General features: G+C 36.5%; 1 protein-coding gene across 1 annotated transcript in view; it reads right to left on the bottom strand.

The window, feature by feature from the left end:
• Window positions 1-24,288, bottom strand: part of NDUFAF2 (NADH:ubiquinone oxidoreductase complex assembly factor 2) — a 148,009-nt gene that overhangs the window by 28,482 nt on the left and 95,239 nt on the right. Inside the window, exon 3 of the mRNA XM_026498925.4 lies at window positions 13,968-14,008. Within this exon, the coding sequence (XP_026354710.1) occupies window positions 13,968-14,008 (41 nt within the window). The remainder of the gene's footprint in view (window positions 1-13,967; window positions 14,009-24,288) is intronic.

The following is a 24,288-nucleotide window of genomic DNA, read 5'->3' as shown; positions in this document are numbered from 1 at the left end:
CTTAATGAGGGAGGAGCTATATGTCTGATGATCTCACTTGATACATAGGCGGCCAGTATATCCCTTAGATCTTCATTGTTCAATGTGGTCACTGGCCACATGTGGCTTTGGCAGCCTGAAATGTGGCTAGTCTGAATTAAGATATATTCTAAGACAGGGCCCCTGGGTGGCTCAGTCTGTCGAGCACCCGACTCTTGATTTTGGCTCAGGTCATGATCTCAGGGTCCTGGGATTGAGCCCCATGTTGGAGGGGGGGGTGCCCGCTCAGCAGGGAGTCTGCTTGTCTCTCTCTGTATGCCACCCCCTCTCGTGCACTCGCTTGCTCGCTCTCTCAAATAAACAAATCTTTAAAATAAGATATGCTGTAAGTGTAAAATAAACACTGGATTTCAGAGATTAGTATTAAAAATATAAAATATCTCATTAACTATATGCATTACATGCTGAAATGATAATATTTTGATATACTGAGTTACATAAAATACACTATTAAAATTAATTTCACTTATTTCTTTTTACCCTTTCTATTGGGTCTCCTAGAAAATTTAAAATTAAATATGTAGCTAACACATTTCTATTGCACAGTGTGGCCTTAGGTAGTTCTTCCCCAATTTTTCACAACAAGAAACAAGTCGTCAATGGAGGACTAAGAGCATCAATATTGCGGGAACATCTCCATACTGCTCTGGCTCACCAGCTGGGTAGTTCTCTCCCAGAGGATCTTCTTTAGACATAATTTCTTTTGGCCACACTTTTGGAAGGATCAAGATAATCTAAGGCGTACTTCTGCAGAGTGTCAGTTAGTTAGCAGTGTTCCATGTGGAGAGGAGATGCCTGCTTCTAGTCCCTGATGGGCGGCAGTAAAACAGTCATTCTATTATCAAGCTAGAAAAGTACAATCAGGATTCTTACTAGGAAACCAAATCACTGGACTCCTGGATGAGTTAAGCTTCAATTATGCTTAAAGGCCAAGTCAAGCTGTTCTTCAAAAATTAATCTCAGGGCCTCTCAAGTATCCAGGTAAGTACTGAATGACATCCCAGAATTTTATCCCACTAAGATGATTCTGGTCACAAAATTTTCAGGTACATCTGATAGACCTACACACACTCTTTCTCTTTAATATTTCTAAGGAACATATCATTTTGTGCCAACAGGACCAATGTGCACTCAAGTTACAAAGTCAGTTGGCCTGATGAATTTAATTACTAGGTACTGACCATTTCAATTTTGAGCTCAATTTTGTCCACTACGGACAACAATTTTGGTTTTGATAAATCCAATGCTGAACAAGTGATCCTCAGGAAGAGGAGTGAGATACCGGAGAGAGTGAAATAGGGAAGGAAAGCTGAACCAGAAGTATGTTTTGGATCTGGTCAGTGCTCTGGACACTGGGACCCAGTTCCTGCTGGAACATTTTAAGTGTCATGTTGAATGTGTCTGAACTGTCTCAATGTGCTTGACCTGTCTGCCCAAGGGGCAGAAAGGGAGCATTTATCCATTAGCTCCTGTCCCCCTGGTTCAAGGGTTAGTTACCTGGTGTGGTAATCCTCTCACATTCCCAGATTGATTCCCCACAGGTATCCCATGCTACAGTGTCAAAGTAGAAAGCTAAAGCTACTCAGCAGAGCTATAGTACGGTGATACATATGATAGATGGTAATGCAGCTAGGCTGGGGTAAAGCAAGGCAAGAGGATGTGGGGGAGGGCTCAAGAGGCATGTGATACTAGGTTCTTTTATGCCTGTCCCCTATTGCATTGAGATTAAGAATTTAAATCGCCTTGAACTACAGAGAAAGAGTATTTCTCCAAAAACTCAAGAATATTAAACCGCTCTGAATATTATGGTGGAAAAAATGCATATTATGGTGGAAAAAATGCAGGCTGCTCTCAGGCCATACAAATGGGGAGAAGGAAACAAAGCAGGAAATTATACAATAATTTCTATAAAGCAAACATTCAAAATACCACATTATTCTCAAACACAGATTAATCTTTTAAAAAAGGTAGTTTAAATGAGTGTAGAGCTTAGAAATATTTCTACATAATTTCACATCAAATTAGGATTCTTATGGACTTCAAATAATAACAAGTAGAAAAAATAAAATAACAGTAGCCATCACTTATTTAATGCCTATCTTGAGCTAGGCATGGGCTAAGCATTTTACATATACCAGTTCACTAGGTTAAAAAACTACTCTGAAGATGAGTAATTTTCAACTTTTTGTACTATGACCTTTAGTAAGTATATTAGGGCTCTCAAAAGAAACAGAACCAAAAAGATATGGATGAATGTGTATATATATATATATACTTGCATATATATTGTATGTGTATGAATATATGTATATATACGTGGGGATTTGATTAATTTTAAGGAATTGACTCACATAACTGTGGAGGTTAGGAAGTCCAAATCTTCACGGTAGCCTGGCAGTCTGGAGACCCAGGGAAGAGGTGATGTTGCCTGAGTCCAAAAGGAATCTACAGGCAGAATCCACTCTTCCTCAGAGAATGTCAGTCTTTTTTCTCTTACGTTCTTCAATTAATTGGATGAGGCCCAGCCACATTATGGAGAGTAAGCTGCTTTACTCAAAATCCATTGATTTGAATGTTCATAACAGCTAAAAAAAATTCCTTCACAGCAAAATCTAGACTAGTGGTTGACCAAATATCTGGGTGCTGTGGCCTAGTCAACTTGACACATAAAAATTAATCATCAACAGTAAGAAATACATTTTACCTTACACCTTACAACTGACACACAAACATATGCATATGTGTATGTAAAACAAGAATTTCAGAAAACAATACTCACTGTTAGTAAGGTTTTATATGCTGGTATTTCCTATTCCATATTTTTTCTACTTAATTAAAAAGAAAAAATACTTAGAATCCACTAAGTTGATTTCACAGCCCTCTAATGTACCGCATAAATTGAAAAACCCTGCCCTAGATGACACATTCATTTGCTTGTTTTAGAATACTGGTAAAAAAAAAAAAAATGCATCCCAGTGGCAACAGAATGTGATATTTGAGAAGGAAATTAAGTATATTTGAATACATAAAACACAATGAACATATGTATATCAGAAAAATTATATAATATGTCTAATTTCTTATTACCATAGCAACGACATACAAATAGCAAATTAGTGTAGTATTTTATCACTGTCATAATAAATATTTGAGAATAAAATCTGGCATACCTAACTGTGACAGTCAACTGGGGCTTGGTATCCTAGAGGGTACATCACCGATACAACCTTCCTAAGCACCAATATTACCCCCATTTAAAGAAACCAAGTTAATCTGATAAAAGTGATCTGTAGCAATTTTGTTTTGACACTTATTTATTCATAAAGATTTTATTTATTTATTTGAGAGAGAGAGACAGAGAGCGCATAAGCAGGGGGAACATCAGGCAGAGAGAGAGAGGGAGAAGCAGGCTCCCCGCTGAGCAAGGAGCCCAATGTGGGGCTCGATCCCAAGACCCTGGGATCACGACCTGAGCAAAAGGCAGATGCCTAACCAACTGAGCCACCCATGTGCCCCCCCCCTTTTTTAAATTTAGACTGTGAAAAAAATCATTACTTCTCCAGCATGAAAGAATAAGAGGAAAATCACAAGAAGCCGTTTTGGTAAGATAACTGGGAAAGAGTGTGGATTTAAAAACAAAACAAAACAAAACAAAAACCCTGACCTCATTCTAACTCCCTTAACCTTTTTCATTCTGGATGTAAGCCCAGTTTTAAAACCTAAATGGGACTTGTTTTAGTGACTGATGATATGACTCAGGTTAACTATTCAGAACTAATTCTGTATACTTTTTAATCTGCACCTAGAAAGTTCTGATGACCCTCAGAAGAAACTGAGCATAATCATATCTGAAAATAATAAATAATAGCACTTTATTTATATACATCTTAAAAAAACTTTTATGTTCCGCTTCTTAAAAGTTAGATAAAAGATCAAAATAGAAGAAAAAAAATGTGCTAGGGATAAACTAAGCTCAAACTCAGACCTCAGCTTTGTACAGAGACATATAAGAAGCAATCCTTTTAGAATGAGAAAGGTGGGATGCTTGAAATTTGAGATACTTTTTAGGAAGACCTACCTAAAATTAATATTTTGAAAACCAGAAAGATTTACAACACAAACTAATAAAAATTTCTTGTACAATTAGTAAATACCTACAGTTAGAGGGACACAGTAGCTTATGGTTGAGTATAGACTCCAAGGAGCTCAAAATGCTCTAGTGATTCACTTTCATATCCTCCCACATTTTTCTAGAGAAGTGTGGCAAATTTTATCTCATCTCAGCTTTTACAAAGTTAGAGGTCAATATCAAAAAAGGTACGTAGAAAAGACATCTCTAAGTGTTATGCTATTGTGTTTCAAGTACTTGTTTTACTCTTTCATTATAATAGTTAAGTGAAAACATCAGAATACAAAATAATAAAAGTATACAAATTACAATAATGTAATTACAATAATGTACTAATGTATGAATAACTTGTTAACGTTGAGTTGTGCAACCAGCCATAGGAATTGGGGTAATTTACTATTTCTGTTTTTAAAATTGTCAAAGTGATGTTTTAATCAAAGGGGGGAAAAAAACAAGTAAAACCATAACTCCGGCCATGCCAGAATCACCGAAGCACCCAATAATTATACTGGCAGGGATAAACTGCAGAGCTTCTGGTGCTCCTGAATGGGGAGAAGACTGCTGCTTTGCCTGGTCAAATACAGGAACAAATGCATTAGGCATGAGGGAGGTCAAATGACTGGTGTAAATCCATTCAGCAGGAACTTTTCATTGTGGATGGTGGTAAACCCATCCAGACACATCTTCAGGGAGGAAGAAATGCTAGTAGGTGGCTAAAGAATGGGATGTTGATCAAGCTCAAGGATATATCCTTTCTAGTCTTGGAAACCAAATCCCGGAATGACTGCAAAACCGAAGACATAATGCTCCTGTGTAAACTTGTAATAAGATAAAATTTCTGAAGGTAATATGTTTTTTCCTTGCAACCTTAAAGATTAATCAGACTAATTCACTTTTGCAGAAGAAATAAAATACTAAAAACAGAATCTAAACATAATTTAACAGAGTTTTGATATCTAGGACAGGTTGGTATATACAAAAGAGGTCTACAAGGAAATTGTGGTAGCTAATAAGCACATACCAGGTGCTTAATAAGTAATTGAATGAATAATAGAAATTCATAAGCATTAAGGTTTTAATAAGGAATTCCAAAAACTAAGCCACATTGCTTGTTTTCTTTTTAAAGGTTTTATTTATTTATTTGTTAGTTTGTTTGAGAGAGAGAGTGAGAGAGATAACATGGGAAGAGGAGGGAAGGGCAGAAGGAGAGGGAGAAGCAGACTCCCCACTGAGCAGAGAGCGGGATGACTCCATCCCAGGACCCTGGAATCATGATCTGAGCTGAAGGCAGAAGCTTATGATCTGAGACGCAGGCAGAAGTTTTAACCGACTGAGCCACCTAGGCACCCCAACACACTGATTCCTTCTTACGCATATTGCTATGATAACTCCTTAAGTGTTTTTAGTATTTTTAGAATTTCAAGTATTTCAGTTTTCAGTTTATTCTAAATATCTTATTTTTGTATCAGGGACCCAGCATGTTCTCTTAAAATACAGGATTACAAGGTTTCATTGTATTCTTTTTTAATGAAATATTTCAAGTGTATAAATATAGTTAATGATATTATATACACCCATATGTCCACCAACCAGCTAAAGAAACAAAACACTACAGCTATAACCAACTTAAGAAATAAAACACCACCGATAAAACACTACAGATATGATCATGATCCAGCTTAAGAAATAAAATACTACAGATATGATCAATAAAACACTCTGTGACCCCTTCCCCAACATTCTCCTTCCCCAGAGGTAGTAACTACCCTCAATTGCTTGTCTATCATTTTCATGCATGTTTTTAAAACTTTTACTACACCTTTATATATCCATAAACAACGGTAGCAGTGATTTCCTACATTTTTTGGCACACGTACCTCTTAAGACTTTTGAAAACTATGTACCCATCTTGCACATTTAAGTTGACACTTAAATAATGGCAAAGGATGTATTTTCCGGTTTATTGCACATTGAATACGTCCTTTAAGTACGTTTTTTGTCAAAACCTTGGAGCAGTTTAACTTATTCAATCTGTGGAAAATATAACCATATAACTTAATTGGCAAAGACCATCCTCATTGTCAAACCCAATCAGCCAAATGTGACATACTCTCTGTCTGAAAAAGTCTAACTTAATTTTTAAATTCAAATAAATGTATTATTATGTGTCCCCATGACAACTTTCTCACTTGTGGATTTTAATTTTAAGAAATAAATGGATAGCTAGCTAGGTAGACAGGGAAACTATAAGGCATGGATCCTTGCCATGAGTTTGTCACCTGGCTAAAATAATGTGTGCCCCCTTCAGTAATTTTACTGAAGCTTTCTCTGCTTTAGTCTCAAGAGACTCTCCCTCAGGAGAAATTCACTCTCCAATAGTCTCTGTTTGGTGCCCTGGAGATTTTTAAACCCCAAGGCAATGCACCAGAGAAAGATTTAGGATGGACAAGGGGTAAGCTTTCCTTTCAAAAGTGGGAGACAGATGATTATGAAAGCCATCAGAAAGGAGAACTGGCAGACCAGAAAGAGATCTCAGGCAGATCATTTTTAGGAAGGACGACATATGGAAAGAGAGAATATGGAAATTAATGTCTTTAAAGCTATCCATACCTGCATATCCCACTGAAAGTCTTTGTGTTTTCAGCGGTAGAGGCATCCCAATTTGAAAGCCACTCCTCAACAGCAGGGGTTGGCAAACCAGTATCTACCCACCACCTTTTTTGTGAATAAAGTTACACTGCACACAGCCACACTCGCCTGTTCACGTACTGCCCACTGCAACTGCATTCACACTACCACGGCAGAGTTCAATATGAGCGACAACACTGTGTCTCACAAGGCCTGAAACATTCACTTGCTGGTACTCTGGAGAACAACTCTGCTACCTCTCATCTACAGCGCTGTGTATGTGTTTTTTAAGAATCTTCTCTCTAAATCAAAATTACATATTCACATAACTTGTGAGGCCAAATTGTTCTACAAATCTTATTATGAAAAATAGTTCTCTCTCCCCCAAAACAACTACTTTATATGTTTTCACTTGATGTCTATGGTTATGGCACAAGTCAAACAAGGGAGTCACAAAAACGCTTGACAGCTATAAAGGAGACTGCTCCTGATCCCGCCACAATATCCAAATAACATTCGTGTGGTGCCTGGGTGGCTCAGAGGGTTAAGCATCTGCCTTTGGCTCTGGTCATGAGCCCAGGGTCCTAGGATTGAGCCCTGCATTGGGCTCCCTGCTCAGCAGGGAGTCTGCTTCTCCCTCTCCCTCTGCCTGCAGCTCCCCCTGCTTGTGCTCTCTCTCTCTGTCAAATAAATAAATAAAACCTTAAAAAAAAATAACATTAGTATGTTAGTATTTCTTTATTTTTAAATTTAAGCACTGTGTATTAACTTACTATTGAAAATGAGGACTTACCTCATCCTTCTTGAGACTTAATACTCTCAATATAGTTGTATATCAATATTCACTATTTATATGATTAGGAATAGACACTATAACTAAGTTATCTAGTATACCAGGATTATTTTTCTTTTTTCCTACCTAAGCTTTGTTTTCCTTGGAAATAATAAGTAAATTCTGTGTATTTTCCAGGTACTTATGTATAATTCAACCTCACTTGTTAAGTTCAGTAAGTATATGTTCATTCAACCACCCTTATTTTCAGATTGGTACCTCTTCCCTCAAATTTGTCTGGATATTGCTTTTCCTTTTACATATATAAACTCCCAGTTCTCAGTTGGGTAGAGAAGTTGCTGGGTTTTCAAACTTTCACAAAGAGAATTGAACAGCATCCTTCTCTTTTCTTCAGGAGACTTAACCCTGAGATTGTACTATTATTTAATATACGGTTCATATTCAAACTTTACTAATTACCCCAATACTGTCCTTTATAGCTAAGTACCCCACCCGCCCCAATCCAGGGTCACATATTACATTTAGTTGTCACGTTGATCAGTCTGTCTTTGTTGTTCATAACACTGACATGACCTGAAATGTGTTCCAATTTAGGTTTTCCGGTTCTTTCCTCATGATTAGATAAAGATTGTGCATTTTAAGAAATATGACATGAATATTGTCTGATTCTCAGTGCATTATACGACGGGGCACACACGATGTCAAGTTGCTCTACTTGATACAAGTTTTGACCACTTGGTTAAGGTGGTATCCACTGGATTTATCTACTATAAACGTATGTTTCTCCCCGCTTTGTAATTAATACGTATTCTGTAGGGAGATACCTTGAGATCATGTAAATATCCTGTTTCCCAACAAAATCTGCCCCAATGGTTTTGGTACACACTAATGATTATTCCCTGAAGAAGCTATTACAATGATCACTGAAAAATGGTGATTTTTCCAACTCTACTATTTCGCCTACAATTTATTGGTTAGCATCTAATTGCTTCTTAAACAGATTTTCAACCGAGTTATGTTTTTAGCACCAGCCTCAACTCCACTTTTAGAATTTCCTGGCACTGCCAATTACTGAGCATTCAATGGGGTCTGTGATGTAAACCAGGTTGCTTCTGGGCTTTCTTCTCTGCCAGATTAGAAGACATTCTCAATTTTGCTAAATCTGTTACCACCTGTTCATCTACTTTCCAGCTTCCAAAACAATGTTGCTGTTTTTGCCTCTTTAATTACTTTAACCTTGTAGGTTTATGATTTTTAAAATAAATCCCTTTGCTGTCGTTTTCATTAGGCTTGAAAAGGTAAGTAAATTCATAGTTTAACTTGCTAACTTTGCTTTAAGGTCCGTTAATCTTTCCTTGCTTTCAAACTCTATAGAAATGGTATCATATTGTATGAAATCTTCTGTAACTTGCTCTTTTGGCTTGACATCATGTTTCTGAGATTTATCCCCACTGATACAGCTCTAGTTCATTCATCTTTAATGAATGATGCCGTAACCCAGCAAACCGGCATGCTGCAATCTTCTCACCCATTTCCACTGTATAACCAGAAGTGATAGTGTGAGGTTTGAGGTAGGGGACTGTTTTTCCACAAGAACATACACCCCATCTTTGTAATTTAAGGTAGCAGGAAAGTGAGGTTCCATATGCAAAAATATCCATTTTAAGACATTTCAATTCTGTAACTTACAAAATGAACATAATAATACTGGGCACTGAGAACTCAATCCGTAGTTGTCAGTTACTTGGAGACAATGGTGAAATGGACCTCAAGAACTCAGAAATAAGATTCCTCGCTGAAAGTGAAACTGTAAGGCCAGAACAGAGATGTGAAAAGAATAAGTGAAAGAACAGCTGCAGGGCCAGCAACATTTGATCATAATATAACTACTGTATGAGCCAAAGAAACAGTATGTCAGTCAGAATGGGGAAGCAAGGAAAAAAAGACAATCATAGAGACAAACGCTGGTAATTCGTACAGTGTGTCCCTGGCAGCCTCAACCAACATGTGCAATTTTTTCTACTCCAAATCATAAGGTTATTCCTAGGATTCAGACAGATGTTGGGAACTGTGGCCAATTCTATTTAAATATTTCCATTCCTATGGGTCAGATTATCCCTATTTGGGGATGGACACAACAGGCAGTTTTAGGCCTGATGCAATTAAACATTTATTTTACTTAACTCCCCTTATCCTAATGCCATACTCACCAGAGTATGGTAACCTGTTTTTTTTCCCTCTGCCGACTGAATTTCTATTGTAAATTAATATACTGAAATTCTGGCAACTAATTCAAACTCACATGTCATTTAGTCATTGTGATATCTTTTAGAGCCAAATCACCTTGGACGTGGACAAAAGCGAGTTTGGAGCTTCCAGCTCAGGTCTTAGAACACGGTCAAGTAAACAAGTTACTGTGAAGTATTATCCTATGCCATCCCAACCTTCTGTTTACAGCATCACCATCTCCAACTCCATTTTCTACTGGTTTCTAGAATTTCCTCTTCCTTTTTCATTAGTTTTCATAATTTCCTCTTTCCTCTTCCATTTTCTACTTCATTAAAAATGAAGTAGATGAGGTCTATCATTATAGCTTTATTCTACTGTCTGTAAACCTATTGCTGAGTCATGTATTTTTGTCAATACTTGGCAGTATATTTACTTTTTAAAATGAAAAACTTTTTGTTTCCTACTCTTTCGTCAGTATGAAAGGAGAAGCAATATTTAAAATATTTGCTATACGTGATTTCTAATGGAATATAGTCACCACTAGGAAAAGTCTACCTCATTAATTTTATGACATGTTAATTCAACTTGTACCACACTGATGAACAGGTGCTGTACTATATTGGCAACCTGCAGTAAAATGTGGATTTCTAGGATAGCAGGACAGCCAGCGTTCACCTTCAAATTATGTTCAGTTTTACAGGGTCATTTTCTGGTTGGCTTTCGGAAATTCAAACTCTGTCCTGGAAACCATGTAATATACTGACATAGCACTGAGATTTCCAATTCTGTCAACAAAAGCCTATCTAATAATGAATCAGGCTCTGTGTTAGGTGCCTTGTGACATACAAACAAATGAGACATAATCCTTGTGCCATATAGCTCACAATACAGTCAGAAAGACAGATGAACAAAACAAAGAGTGATAATACTGAACTCAGAGGGCTGTACAGCTGTACAAGGCAGTATAGTTATATCCAGAAAGGAGTGCTTAACTCGATGAGACAAAAAGTTGAGAAAACAGCTGAGGAAAGCATGAAAGAATTTTAAAGGGAATTCAGCAGGAGCAGAAGCGTGCCAGCTAATGAGGGAGGGGAAAGACAGTAAACCTGAGAAACAGCAAGAAGTTCCTCGGAGAGGAAAGTGGGTACACCAAGTGTAAGGGGGAAAGTAAGAAAGCTGGGCTGGGCACGTATCAGGAGGCCTCGCATGGTCTGCCAAACAATGAGACCTTTCGGCTACAGTTTCCCAAGAAGTGTGCCTAAAAATTTATTCCTTCAAGCCTTCAAAGAGGCCAAGAAAAAAAATGTGGGGTCATAGGGTAGTTGTGTGTTTGATTTTATAACAAACAGCCAGTTTTTGAATGTGGTTGTATGACTTTCACAACAACCATCACTGCATGAAAGGTATGGTTGCTCTAGTTATAGCTATTGTTAATCTTCTGAATTTTCACTCTTTTCATGGGTGTGCAGTGTAATACATCTCGTTGTGGTTTCCCTGACAACTAGACATGGGGAGTGTCTTTTCACATGCTTAGTGATCATTCTTGTATCTTATGAAGTGACTGTTCAAGATTTTTACTCAATTTTTATTAGCCTTGTTTTTTTTTTTTTTCTTTTAAATCATTGAGTTGAGGTGTTTATATAGTCTGGATACGAGTTCTTTGTCAAATGTATGGATTGTGATTATTTTCTCCTTGTTCATTGCTTTCTTAATGTTCTTTGGATAAGCTTAGTTTTTAATTTTGATTAAGTTTAATTCATCAATGTTTCTCCCTTCTGGATAGTGCTTTCTATGTCCTGCCTACCTCAAAGTTGTGAAGATATTCCACTATGTTTTCTTCTAGAAGAATTCTAAGTTTTAGCTTTTATGTTTAGTCTGTGCTCCACCTTACATTAATACTGGTACATGATATCAGGTAGGCATCAAGGTTTATTTTTTTCCCTCATGGATATTAAGTTAAGATCTAGCACCATTTGTTGAAAAGACTTTTCATTTTTAATTGTGCTCCTTTGGTGCTACTGTCAAAAGCCAATTGGCTGTATAATGTCTACTTCTGGATCCTCTATTCTTTTCCATTTACTTATTTATATATCCCTATGCCAGTACCACACTGTCTTGATTACTATAGTAATTACTGTAGAGTAAGTCTTAATGCCAGTAGAAGTCCTCTAATTTTTATCTCCCCTTTCATGATTGCTTTCAGCTACTTTAGGGCCTTTGCATTTTCAAATACATTTTAGAATTCATATACACCTTGATTTCTACAAGTCTGATGGGATTTTAATAGGATTTTTATTTGGTTGACTCTCTACATCAGTGGTTCATAAAATATGGACCAGTAGCATCAGCATTAGCAAGGAACTTGTTATAAATGAAAACATTCAGGCCTTACCCTAGACCTAGTGGATCAAAAACTCTAGGGCTTGGACCCTGCAATCTGTGTTTTAACAAGCCTTCCTGCTGGTGCTGATGCACGGTAAAGTGTAAGACTTTCTGCTGCAGATCAATTTGGAAGAATTAACATCTCAGCAATATTAAATATTCCTACCCACGAACAGATATTTCTCTCCATTAATTTAGGTCTTCTTCAATTTCTCTCACCAGCATTCTGTAGTTTTAAGTGTACATGCCTTGCATATATTTTGCTTAATTTATATCAGGGTATTTTATGTTCTGATGCTACTGTAAATGGCATTTTAAGCATTACTGGCTGGCCTTTAGCCATTGTGTAAAGGTGAAAGGGACAAAAGTCTCTTTGGGGTGGGAGTTCACTAAGAGACTTTGGAAAAAAGTAGAGAGCTTGAATGATTGGTAACATCTTGAAAACTAGTTTTAACAGGCATGTAAGATTAGGAGGTTGTTTCTAATGAACTGATATAGGCATTACGCAAAAGCAACTGTGAAGATCACAAAAAGAGGGACAACCATATCAATGTTTCCATGGAAGAAGGCTTTTAAAGTTGTAAGAATAGAAGAAATTTCTTTAGTCCTGAGAATAGGAGCTCTTATTATGGTCAAGAGAAGGGGACTTCAGAAAGCTCCTCGATGATTCCTACCACCACTGAGGATGCTTCTGAATCTTGGATCACAATGATTTTTCTTCCTTTTAATTCCAAGTTCACTGATATTAGAAAGAAGGATCTGACAAGAGTAGGGCAGGGCCAAAGTGGAAGCAACATACAAAGCTAGAAATGGGCTTAGAGATGCACTCATTCAGACCCTGGCCTGACAAACGTTGATGGGGTCAGTACAGGAGAAATGGAGCATAAGTATGCCAATTTATGGGCATCACGAATTCTGCCCTGCAGTACCCTATCTCTCAACAAGTGGGGCCTGAGTGTTGGAGCCCATTTCTGTCATCATCAGGGTTGTAGTAGTGATGGAAGAGGGGAGAGAAAACAAGAGGGAAGTCCTACATAGAAGAAAAGGAATAGGCAGTACACTAATGAATTTGGAAATTTTCCTCTTACGAAATACATTTACTTCTTACAAAATAATTTTAGAACACTTTATGCTATTGTTTTAAAATAAAAATTATGAAATATGTTTTAAAAATATAAACACACCACAGCATTGCTATACTTTTTATTCTGCATACTACCAAAACTATGTTTTTAAAGTTTAAAATAAAAATTCAATTATTAATTACTGAGTGTTATATGTTACATGCTAATTGTATATTTCAAAGTTTCTTCAGATACTTGACAGAGTTAAATGTATATAAAATTATAAAATTTTTTGTTTGCTATAAAGTTAAGGGCAAAATAAGCAGATCATGATTTGAACAGGACCATGAGGTTCAGTGTTTCTCAGACTTTTCCACCAAGCACCCATACCAGAACATAGTTCCCAGGAACCAGCAAAATGTCTTGATGCAAACTGCTCTAAGTCTGAACTTTCTAAAATGTATTTTTGTTTTGTATTGCATTTTTCTTATTTCATTTAAAAATTCATATGAATTTCATGTTATACTCCACAACTTGTGCATTTATTTTATTATAAAGCTGTTTTAAATTGTTTTCTGTGGAGTAAAATTAACACTCTGGGAAGATGCATAATATCTATTCCAAGGCTTTATGTAAACTTCTAATTCAGAAACACAGCATTATAAAAACATGCTATTTGAATATTTTCATTCTGTATTCTTACCTCCATAGTAGGTGGAGTCTTTCTTGTTTTTCTAATCCAAGCTAGAAAGAAAAATGACACTTAAATGTAAGTTTTTGATCATTTGCACAAATACTGTATTCATTCATGCGTGAAACAAATATTTATTAGCACCTGTTACATGCTGTTTAAGGCACTGGGCATATAAGAAGGAACTAAACATGAATTTCCTCCTTTCCTGAAACACTTATACTAGTGAAGGGGAACAGAAAACAAACACACAAACATACGATGTCAGGTCGTGATGTTATAAAAAAAAAAATACAATAGCATAGGGAGTTTGTTAAAGAGGGGACAGTCCATATCTAAAATCAGACCTCATAATCGTCTGAATTCAACTGAGTGCCTGATGCTTTATAGCAATAGAAAGGAAGTGGGGCAGGTGCCTCTAGGGAAGTGTATCACAATCACACAGAAGACATACAGTACATCATGTAGGAGAGTAGAATCAGATTTTCTGGGTTCAAATCCCAGTTCCATCACTTACTAGCTGTGTCACTTGGGGGAAGCTACTTAATTTTCTAAAAATCAGATTTCCTATCTGTAAAATATAAATTATAAAAGCATCTACATTGTAGCGTTGTCATGAAAGTTAAATGATATCTATAAATTCTTAGCTCAGAGTCTGGCATATAGTAAGCATTAAGTCTAAGTTAATACTGGGGCGCCTGGCAAGAGAAACAAAAGATAAAATGAATTTATGGGACTTCATCAAGATTAAAAGTTTCTGCACAGCCAAGGAAACAGTCAGAAAAACTAAGAGGCAGCCCACGGAATGGGAGAAGATATTTGCAAATGACACTACAGATAAAAGACTGGTATCCAAGATCTACAAAGAACTTCTCAAACTCAATACACGAGAAACAAATAACCAAATCAAAAAATGGGCAGAAGATATGAACAGACACTTTTCCAATGAAGACATACAAATGGCTAACAGACACATGAAAAAATGTTCAAAATCATTAGCCATCAAGGAAATTCAAATCAGAACCACACTGAGATACCACCTTACGCCAGTTAGAATGGCAAAAATAGACAAGGCAAGAAACAACAATTGTTGGAGAGGATGTGGAGAAAGGGGATCCCTCCTACATTGTTGGTGGGAATGCAAGTTGGTACAGCCACTCTGGAAAACAGTGTGGAGGTCCCTTAAAAAGTTAAAAATTGAGCTACCCTATGATCCAGCCATTGCACTACTGGGTATTTACCCCAAAGATACAGACGTAGTGAAGAGAAGGGCCATATGCACCCCAATGTTCATAGCAGCAATGTCCACAACAGCTAAATCGTGGAAGGAGCCGAGATGCCCTTCAACAGATGACTGGATTAAGAAGTTGTGGTCCGTATATACAATGGAATATTACTCAGCTATCAGAAAGAACGAGTTCTCAACATTTGCTACAACATGGACGGCACTGGAGGAGATAATGCTAAGTGAAATAAGTCAAGCAGAGAAAGACAACTATCATATGATTTCTCTCATCTATAGAACGTAAGAACTAGGATGATCAGTAGGGGAAGAAAGGGATAAAGAAAGGGGGGGTAATCAGAAGGGGGAATGAAACATGAGAGACTATGGACTATGAGAAACAAACTGAGGACATTAGAGGGGAGGGGGGTGGGGGAATGGGATAGACCAGTGATGGGTAGTAAGGAGGGCACGTATTGCATGGTGCACTGGGTGTTATACACAACTAATGAATCATCGAGGCTTACATCGGAAACCAGGGATGTACTGTATGGTGACTAACATAATATAATAAAAAAATCATTAAAATAAAAAAAAAATACTGGGGCACCTGGGTGGCACAGCGGTTAAGTGTCTGACTTCCACTCAGGGCGTGATCCCAGCATTCTGGGATCGAGCCCCACATCAAGCTCCTCCGCTATGAGCCTGCTTCTTCCTCTCCCACTCCCCCTGCTTGTGTTCCCTCTCTCGCTGGCTCTCTCTATCTCTGTCGAATAAATAAATAAAATCTTAAAAAAAAAATTCTAAGTTAATACTATCATTATCACTATTATTCCATTAACCTATATTTTTTTATAACAAACTCAAAAACACTAAGATCGATAATTTCTTCCTGGCCTATGGGGACAGATCGAAAACTGTGAGAAAATATACTTTAGGAATTTGGTCTTTAAAAAGTAGAAAACTGTTTGATCACTTTCATTTAGATTTAGTTTTCATTACAAAATTGTGAGGTATCCTTATTTAATAGAGAAATTATAGGGGCGCCTGGGTGGCACAGCGGTTAAGCGTCTGCCTTCGGCTCAGGGTGTGATCCCGGCGTTATGGGATCGAGCCCCACATCAGGCTCCTCCACTGTGAGCCTGCTTCTTCCTCTCCCACTCCCCCTGCTTGTGTTCCCTCTCTCGCTGGCTGTCTCTATCTCTGTCAAATAAATAAATAAAATCTTTAAAAAAAAATAGAGAAATTATAACTTTCTCAAATTTATACATTAAGTAGTACTGGTGGCATGTGAGTCCAGATTTGACCCTGTCTCTAGCTCCAAAAGCTATCCATGTCCTACTAAGCAGCCTCTCAAATTTCAGTAAGCAACAAGCAAAGAACACAAAACTAGGAGGAATAGGTCATCACCTTAATTACATGTCAGAAAAATAAGAATTACTGGCCCCATTTTACAGATTGGGAAACTGAAGTTCAGAAAGATTAAGCAATCTGCCTAAACTCACATAATTGGTGGGTAACAGCCTGGGAATCAAGCCCTTGTTCAACTGGCTCTAAAACCTGAGCTCTGTCTGCTCACCAGCTCCCTTCTCCTTGGACCAGCTCCATCAGCCTGCCTTCTGTCATTCAAGTCATAGCACCAGGAACTGTCCTCATGACAAGCCCAGTACTGAATGGCTGTTGGGGTACAGACAGCAACATTCAACTGCAGGCCTTGCACTGATACCATAAATGTATTTTTAATATAGTCCCAGCATTTTAACCTTCTCTACTCCTACTTTTGAGTTTCTCCCCCTACTGTTCTTCTCTGCATTCTCTTTCTCCTTAGCTTCCACTCCTATGTGGTCCATTTCTAGCCACAACTTGTACAGATTTTATATTCCCTGATAGGCTTGTAAGGTTGTCAGGGGCAAGAAGCATCCATGGGATATTTATGTTTCTACCACCTAAATGCCTCCAAACAACAGGTACTTAATACAGCTGTTGAATGAATATGTCCACCATAAAATACTTCTATATGAATATTTGTTGTAATGGAACTTTTGCCTGTGTTAGAAAATCCAGCTTAGCAACAGTAAGACTCCTCTGTGCAATCAAGGAAATAAGTGCTTTATGGAATTTTCAACTGCCTCTTTATGGTCAAAATAAGTTACTTAACTTTATTTATGGATTTTTTTTTCCTAGGACAGACGCTTCTTTTAAAATAATTCAACATGACCCATATACCTCTAAAAGGTTTTAAGCAGTAAATCTTTAGTTTTAAATTAGATTGGAAAGTTAATTCAGAAAAATCAACTGCTAGGGCGTGGTCGGCAAACTATACAGCCTGCAAGCCAAATTCAACCCACGGCTTGTTTTTTACATTTTTAAATGGTTGAAAAAAAATATCAAATGAAGAACAATATTTCATGACACATGAAAATTATATACAATTCAAATTTCAGTGTCAGTAAATAAGGTTTTATTGGAACACAGCCACACTCATTTGTTTACGTATTATCTATAGCTGCTTTCATGCTACCTCAGCAGAGTTGAGTAGCTGTAACAAAAACAGTAGACCCCACAAAGCCCAACATATTTGTCACCTGGCTCTTTAAAGAAAGTTTGCCAACCCCTGTACTAGGCCTACCATTAAGTAAAGCCTTGTAGCAATAACTATCTGTCTTGATTCAAAAACACTTTCATATTATCTAAAATAAAAATCATTATTAACTATTACACTTTTTACTAATGAATACCATGTATTTGAGAGTTTGTGAACACCTGCTGTTGGCATGAGATCATGCTGAAGAAGTGTAATGGCACAATGCATGCTTACTATTACCATGAGAAAAACAACTTACAACAACAATCTGTCTTATGGATGAGTCTATAAAACATCATTTTCAGGTTTTGGGTAAGGTTAGAAAAATACTTCAATAGAATCTCAATAATTTTTAAAAATCCCAATGTAAATAAATAGATTGAATAACTCTGATATGTGTTTTCTAAAGTTTACTAGTTTTGTATAAGTTTATAAAATTCATGCACGGAAGAATGCCATATAACTCAGATAATGTATTAAGAACTGCCTAGAATAGTCACCCTTACGGGACACACTATTCTCTCAGGAAAGATACAGAAATTCCTTAGTTTGTTTAAATGGCTCGAGGAAAAAGATCTTTGTTTTATCTAGATAAATAAATGCAATTGCTGAGATAAATTTGTATAATGCTACAATAACCAGATACTTGAAATGTTCTTGAGATGATGGCTGATGCCCATTTACTGCTATGTATCCAATAAAGGCTACAGCTGGAAATATTCAATGTGATCACTCATTTATATAATCTTCCCTAACTTTCCAGTTACTGTATGCAACAAAGGAAATATCCTGCTGAAGGTTGGCAAAGGTTAGGAAGAGGAAGGAATAAAAATAAGCATTAATATCAAATCATTACATTTCTTTTTTTTATCCCATAACAATCTGGAACTGAACCTCTATCCAATTATAAATTATATAATGATTTTGCCATTGCTAATTATATCTGTACGGCGGATTCTGTATCAGTCTTCATTATAATGTAACCATTGTTTGAGTAGAATTTAGCAAGATAACTGGACAGTTTATGCCATAAGATCCTAGCATTCTTTCATCAATGTTCATTTGCATTCTCATCAGTATGCATGAGATTTTCATTGAACTTTAATACTCTTATTGGAACATAACACACTATAATAAGCATAAAAGTGAGCATGCAAATTAAAGCTCCCATTAATCACTAAAAGAGACTAGAAGAAGCAAGCAGGAAAATATTTCATGAAGCATACACTCTTCAAATTTCCATAAGCACTGGAAATGGCTAGCACACTTTCAGAAGAGGTACCAATTGGGGTTAAGTTAAATGAGACATTTATCGCTAGGGTCAGTAAGGTGACCATTCGGAACAAAAATTACAGAAAGCTTGTCAACAGACTGCATCCAAAAGATATTACATTAGAGATATGTGTTGTTTACTTCACTCAAGAAAAATATGACCCTATAATAAAGCCTCATCTCCTAAAAAATGATCTTTGCCAGTTCTGGGTGTGTACACATTATAAAAAACTATAAAAATAAGAATCCATATTTTTTAACTGTGAAAATTCTTCAAATGATATATTATGAAATGAGTCACTTTCTGATTACTTACCCTTGGGCATATCTTAATGATATTGTTAGTTTAGTTGGCATATTTGAGTTAAATATTTTGTGATGCTCCTGATGATTACTGTTCTTTTTTCTTAATCTACTTTATTGAGATATAATTTATAAACAATACAGTGAAACCATTATAAGTGTGCAATTCCATAAATTCTGAAAAATGTATACAACCTTCTAACCAGCACCACAATCAGTATAGAGAACACTTCCATCATTCCCATAGGTTGCCTAATGTCTGACCACATGCAAACACCCACCCTAATCCATCCACAGCCCCTAATTAGTGCTACACTTTCTGTCACTGTTGATTAGTTCTGCCTTACCTACAATTTCATATAAATGGAATTTTACAGTACGTACTCTTTTGCATCTAACTTACTTTACTCAACATAATGTTGTTAAAGTTCATCCATGTAACTGTGTCTGGAGAACAGACTCTTAAGGTAGGCTCCACAACCCCCATCTCTTGATGTCTACACCTTTGTGTGGGCTCTTCCCCTTGAGTGAAGGCAGGCCCTGTGACTTACTTCTAACTATGATAAAGGTGATGGGATGTCTATGAGTGCATAATTATGTTAGGTAGGATTACAGCATCCATTTTGCTGGAGCCTCTCCCTTGCTGGCTGTAAGGGGGAAAGTGGCCATGTTGGAGGATCCTATGTGGCAAGAAACTGCCAGTGACCTCTCAGAGCTTAGGGTTACCTCTGGCCAGCATGAAGTGAAAAACTAAAGCCTCACAGTCCTACAATTGCAAAGAAATGAATGCTGCAGATAACCACACATGTGGGAAAGTGGATCCTTCCACACTCACACTTCCAGATGAGAAAGCAGCCCTGGCCAACACCTTGATTGCAGCCTGTGAGACCCTAAGTAGAGAACCCACCTAGACTGTGCCTGGAACTGGGAGATGATAAATATGTAGTGTTTTAAACTAAGTGTGTGGTAATACAGATACGGAGCAATGAAAAACAAGTACAGTGAGCATAGCAGCAGTTCATTCTTTTTATTGCTGCATAGTATTCCACTGTATAGAAAAATGACAGTGTGTTTATCCACTCACTTTTTGTTGGGTGTTTGGGCAGCTTTTAATTTTGGGCTTTTATGAATAAAGCTGCTATGAAAACTTTGGGTACGCGTGTTTGGGTAGACCTATGTTTTTATATCTCTGGGTTAATATCCAACAGAATTTCTGGATTATAGGGTATGTGTATGTTTAAATTTATAAAGAATTAATAAAATGTTTTCCAAAGTAGTTGTACCATACCATTTACACTTCAGCCTAACATTTATGAAAGTTTCAGGTACTTTACATCCTCATTAACACTTTATATCATCATTCTTTTAAATTCTAACCAGTCAGTGTTATGTAGTGGCATTTCACTATGGTTTTAATTTGCATCCCTTGGTAACTACTGACATTACATATCTTCTTTTCAAATTCTGATGTTTGTCCTATTATTAGATTGTAAGAGTTCTTTACTCTGTTCTTTACTCTGGATATAAGCTCTATGTCAGATATGTATTGTAAATTTCCTCCTCATCTTTCTTTTCATTTGCTAAATGTTATCTATTAAAAAGGGGAATTTAAAAAATTTTGGTAAAGTCCAATTTATCATATTTTTTCTTTTACATGTGGTGTCCTACCTAATTCTTTGACTCTCTCTTAATAGAAAGATTTTGTCCAATGTTTTCTTCTAGAAGTTTTAACTTTCACATTTAGGTCTGTGATCAATTTCAAGTTAAGTTTTTAGAGACGATGTGAGGTAAAGATCGAAGTTTGGTTTTTTCATACCGATATCCAACTACTTAACACTAGTTGTTAAAAAGAATTTCCTTTTCCTATTGAAAACTCAACTGACCATATAAGGGTAGGAATACTTCTGGAACTCTCAGCTTGATTCCATTAATTTTATATGTATCCTTATAGGGGTATTAAATTGTTTTGGAAAATGTAGCTTTTTAACGTTAAATCCTCCAACCTTGATCTTTTTAAAAAGTGTTTTAGACAGTATGGAGGTTCCTCAAAAAGTTAAGAATAGAGCTACCCTACAATCCAGCAATTGCACTGCTAGGTATTTACCAAAAGGATACAGAAATACTGATTCAAAAGGACACATGCACCCCACTGTTTATAGCAGCATTATCAACAATAGCCTAATTATGGAAAGAGCCCAAATGTCCTTCGACTGATGAATGGATAGAGAAGATGTGGTATATATATAGAGAGAGAGAGAGGGGGGGGGGGAGAGAGACAGTGGAATATTACTCAGCCATAAAAAAATAATGAAGTTTTGACATTTGCCACAGTATGGATGGAGCTAGAGAGTATTACACTAAGTGAAATAAGTCAGTCAGAGAAAAACAAATACTATATGATTTCACTCATATGTGAAATTTAAGAAACAAACAAAGAAAAAAAAGAGAGAGATAAACCAAGAAACAAACTCTTAACTACAGAGAATAAATTGATGGCTCCTGGAGGGGAGGTGGGCAGGGGGATGGGTCAAATAGCTGATGGGGATTAAGGACTGCTCTTGCTGTGATGAGCACTAGATGTTGTATGTAAGTGGTGAATCATTAAATTCGACACATGAAACTAATATTATACTGTATGTTAACTAACTGGAATTTAAATAAAAACTTGAAAAGAAAAAAAGAAGTGTTTTAGGTCCTTAGATTCTTTACATTTTAATATAAAATTTAGGATAAGTGTATTAATTTTAAAAAGGAAAAGCCCGCTAGTATTTTGACTGGGGATACACTAAATCTATAGGCAAAATAACATCTTTTAAATATTGAATTCTGAACCATGAAAATTATCTATCTCTCCATATATTTAGGTTTCCTTTAATTTTTCTTAGGATTGTTTACATTTTTCAATGTACAGGTTGTAGAGACATATTTTTCTAAATTTATCCCTAAATACTTCATATTTTGAACAATTATGTCCTCTGTGAAGAGAGTTTTACTTTATCTCATCTGTATTCATTTTATTTCTTTTTCTTTCCTTATTCTACTTACTTGAATTTTCTAGAATATGATATAAAACTGGTGAGAGGATATCCTTTTGTTCCCTATTTTAGGGGAAAAGTGTTCTTTCACCATTGAATGAAGTTACATGTAAGTTTGTGTTTTTTCTTCCCCTCTTAATGCCCTTTATTAGGTCAAGGAATTCTCTATTCCAAGTGTGTAAACAGTTTTTAATTATGAACGTATGATGAATTTTGTCAAATATTTTTTCTGTACCAATTGGAATTAGCTTATGGTTTTTCTCCTTTGTTAAAAGTTGAATATAAATGCAAATGAAATTCACAATGAGATACCATCTCATACCTATTAGGATGGTTATTATCAAAAAGACAAAGGATAACGAGTGTTGGTGAGGACATGGAGAAAAGGGAATCCTTACATACTGTTGGTGGGAATGTAAATTGATACAGCCAGCATGGAAAACAGTATGGAGGAACCTCAAAAAATTAAAAAGTAGAACTACCATGTGATCTAGCAATCCCTCTTCTGGGTATATATTCAAAGGAAATGAAATCACTATCTTGAAGCGATATCTGTGCTCCCATGTTCTCTACAGTATTATTGACAATAGCCAAGATATGGAAACAACGTTAAGTGTCCACTCACAGATGAATTGTAAATATATAATGGAATATCATGCAATCTTAAGAAGAAGAAAATCCTGCTATTTGTGACAATATCAGATGAACCTGAAGATACGGTAAATGAAATACATAAGACGCAGAAAGAAAAATACCGCATGATATCATTTTTATGTGGAATGAAAAAAAGTTGAATTCATAGAAGCACAGAGTAGAATGGTGGTTACCAAGGGTGGGATGTGAGGGACATGGGGAGATGCTGATCTTTAAATGTTAAACCAACCTGTATTATTGCAATAAATTCTACATGGTCATGGTATATTGCCCTTTTTATATATTGCTGGATGCAGTTAGCTAATTAATATTTTGCTAATGATTTCTATGGTTATATGGGATATTGGTTTACAGTACTCTTCTCTTTATTATCTCTGAGAGGAGTTAATATCAGGGTAAACCTGGCTTCACACAGTAAGTACATAAGTATTCCCTCCTCTGACATTTTTGGTAATAGAAATGGCCCATCCAGGTGAATGAAATGAAAAAAAAATGTATTCTGCAATTTCTCACTGTAATATTCTATAACTATCAACTACGGTAAATTGTTTGATACACACAGTTGTTGGGACACCTGGGTAGCTCACCCAGTTAAGCGTCCAACTCTTGATTTCAGCTCAGGTCTTGATCTCACGGTTGTGAGCGCAAGCCCCATGTTGGGCTCCATGCTGGGCATGGAACCTACTTAAAACAAAACAAAACAGAACAAAACAGAACAAAAAACAATATATATATAGTTGTCTTCTTCTTCTTTTTTTTTTAAAAAGATTTTACTTATTTTATTTGACACAGTGAGAGAGAGAGATTGAACACAGACAGGGGGAATGGCAGGCAGAGGGAGAGGGAGAAGCAGGCTTCCTGCTGAGCTAAGAGTTCAAAACGAGGCTCAGTCCCAGGACCCTGGGATCATGACCTGAGCCGACGGCAGATGCTTAACCAACTGAAGCTACCCAGGTGCCCCTATATAGTTGTCTTCTATATCATTCTGACAATTTCTACCTTTTACATGGAGTTTTTAAACCATTTGTGTTTACCACAACTATTTACATAATTAGGTTAAAACCTACAAATATTTGTATAGCCATATTCTCAACATTATTCAATAGCCAACAGGTGGAAACAACCCAAATGTCCATTGATGGATGAATAGATAAACAAAATATGGTAAATACAGGAAAAGGCATATTATTTATCTGGAAAGAAGAATGGAATTCTGATATATGATATAGCCTGAATAAACCTTGAAGACATCATGTTAAGTGA

Source organism: Ursus arctos, unplaced genomic scaffold (assembly GCF_023065955.2).
Source record: "Ursus arctos isolate Adak ecotype North America unplaced genomic scaffold, UrsArc2.0 scaffold_5, whole genome shotgun sequence".
Classification (NCBI taxonomy): Eukaryota; Metazoa; Chordata; class Mammalia; order Carnivora; family Ursidae; genus Ursus; species Ursus arctos.
This window is presented reverse-complemented; position numbering and strand designations above follow the sequence as displayed.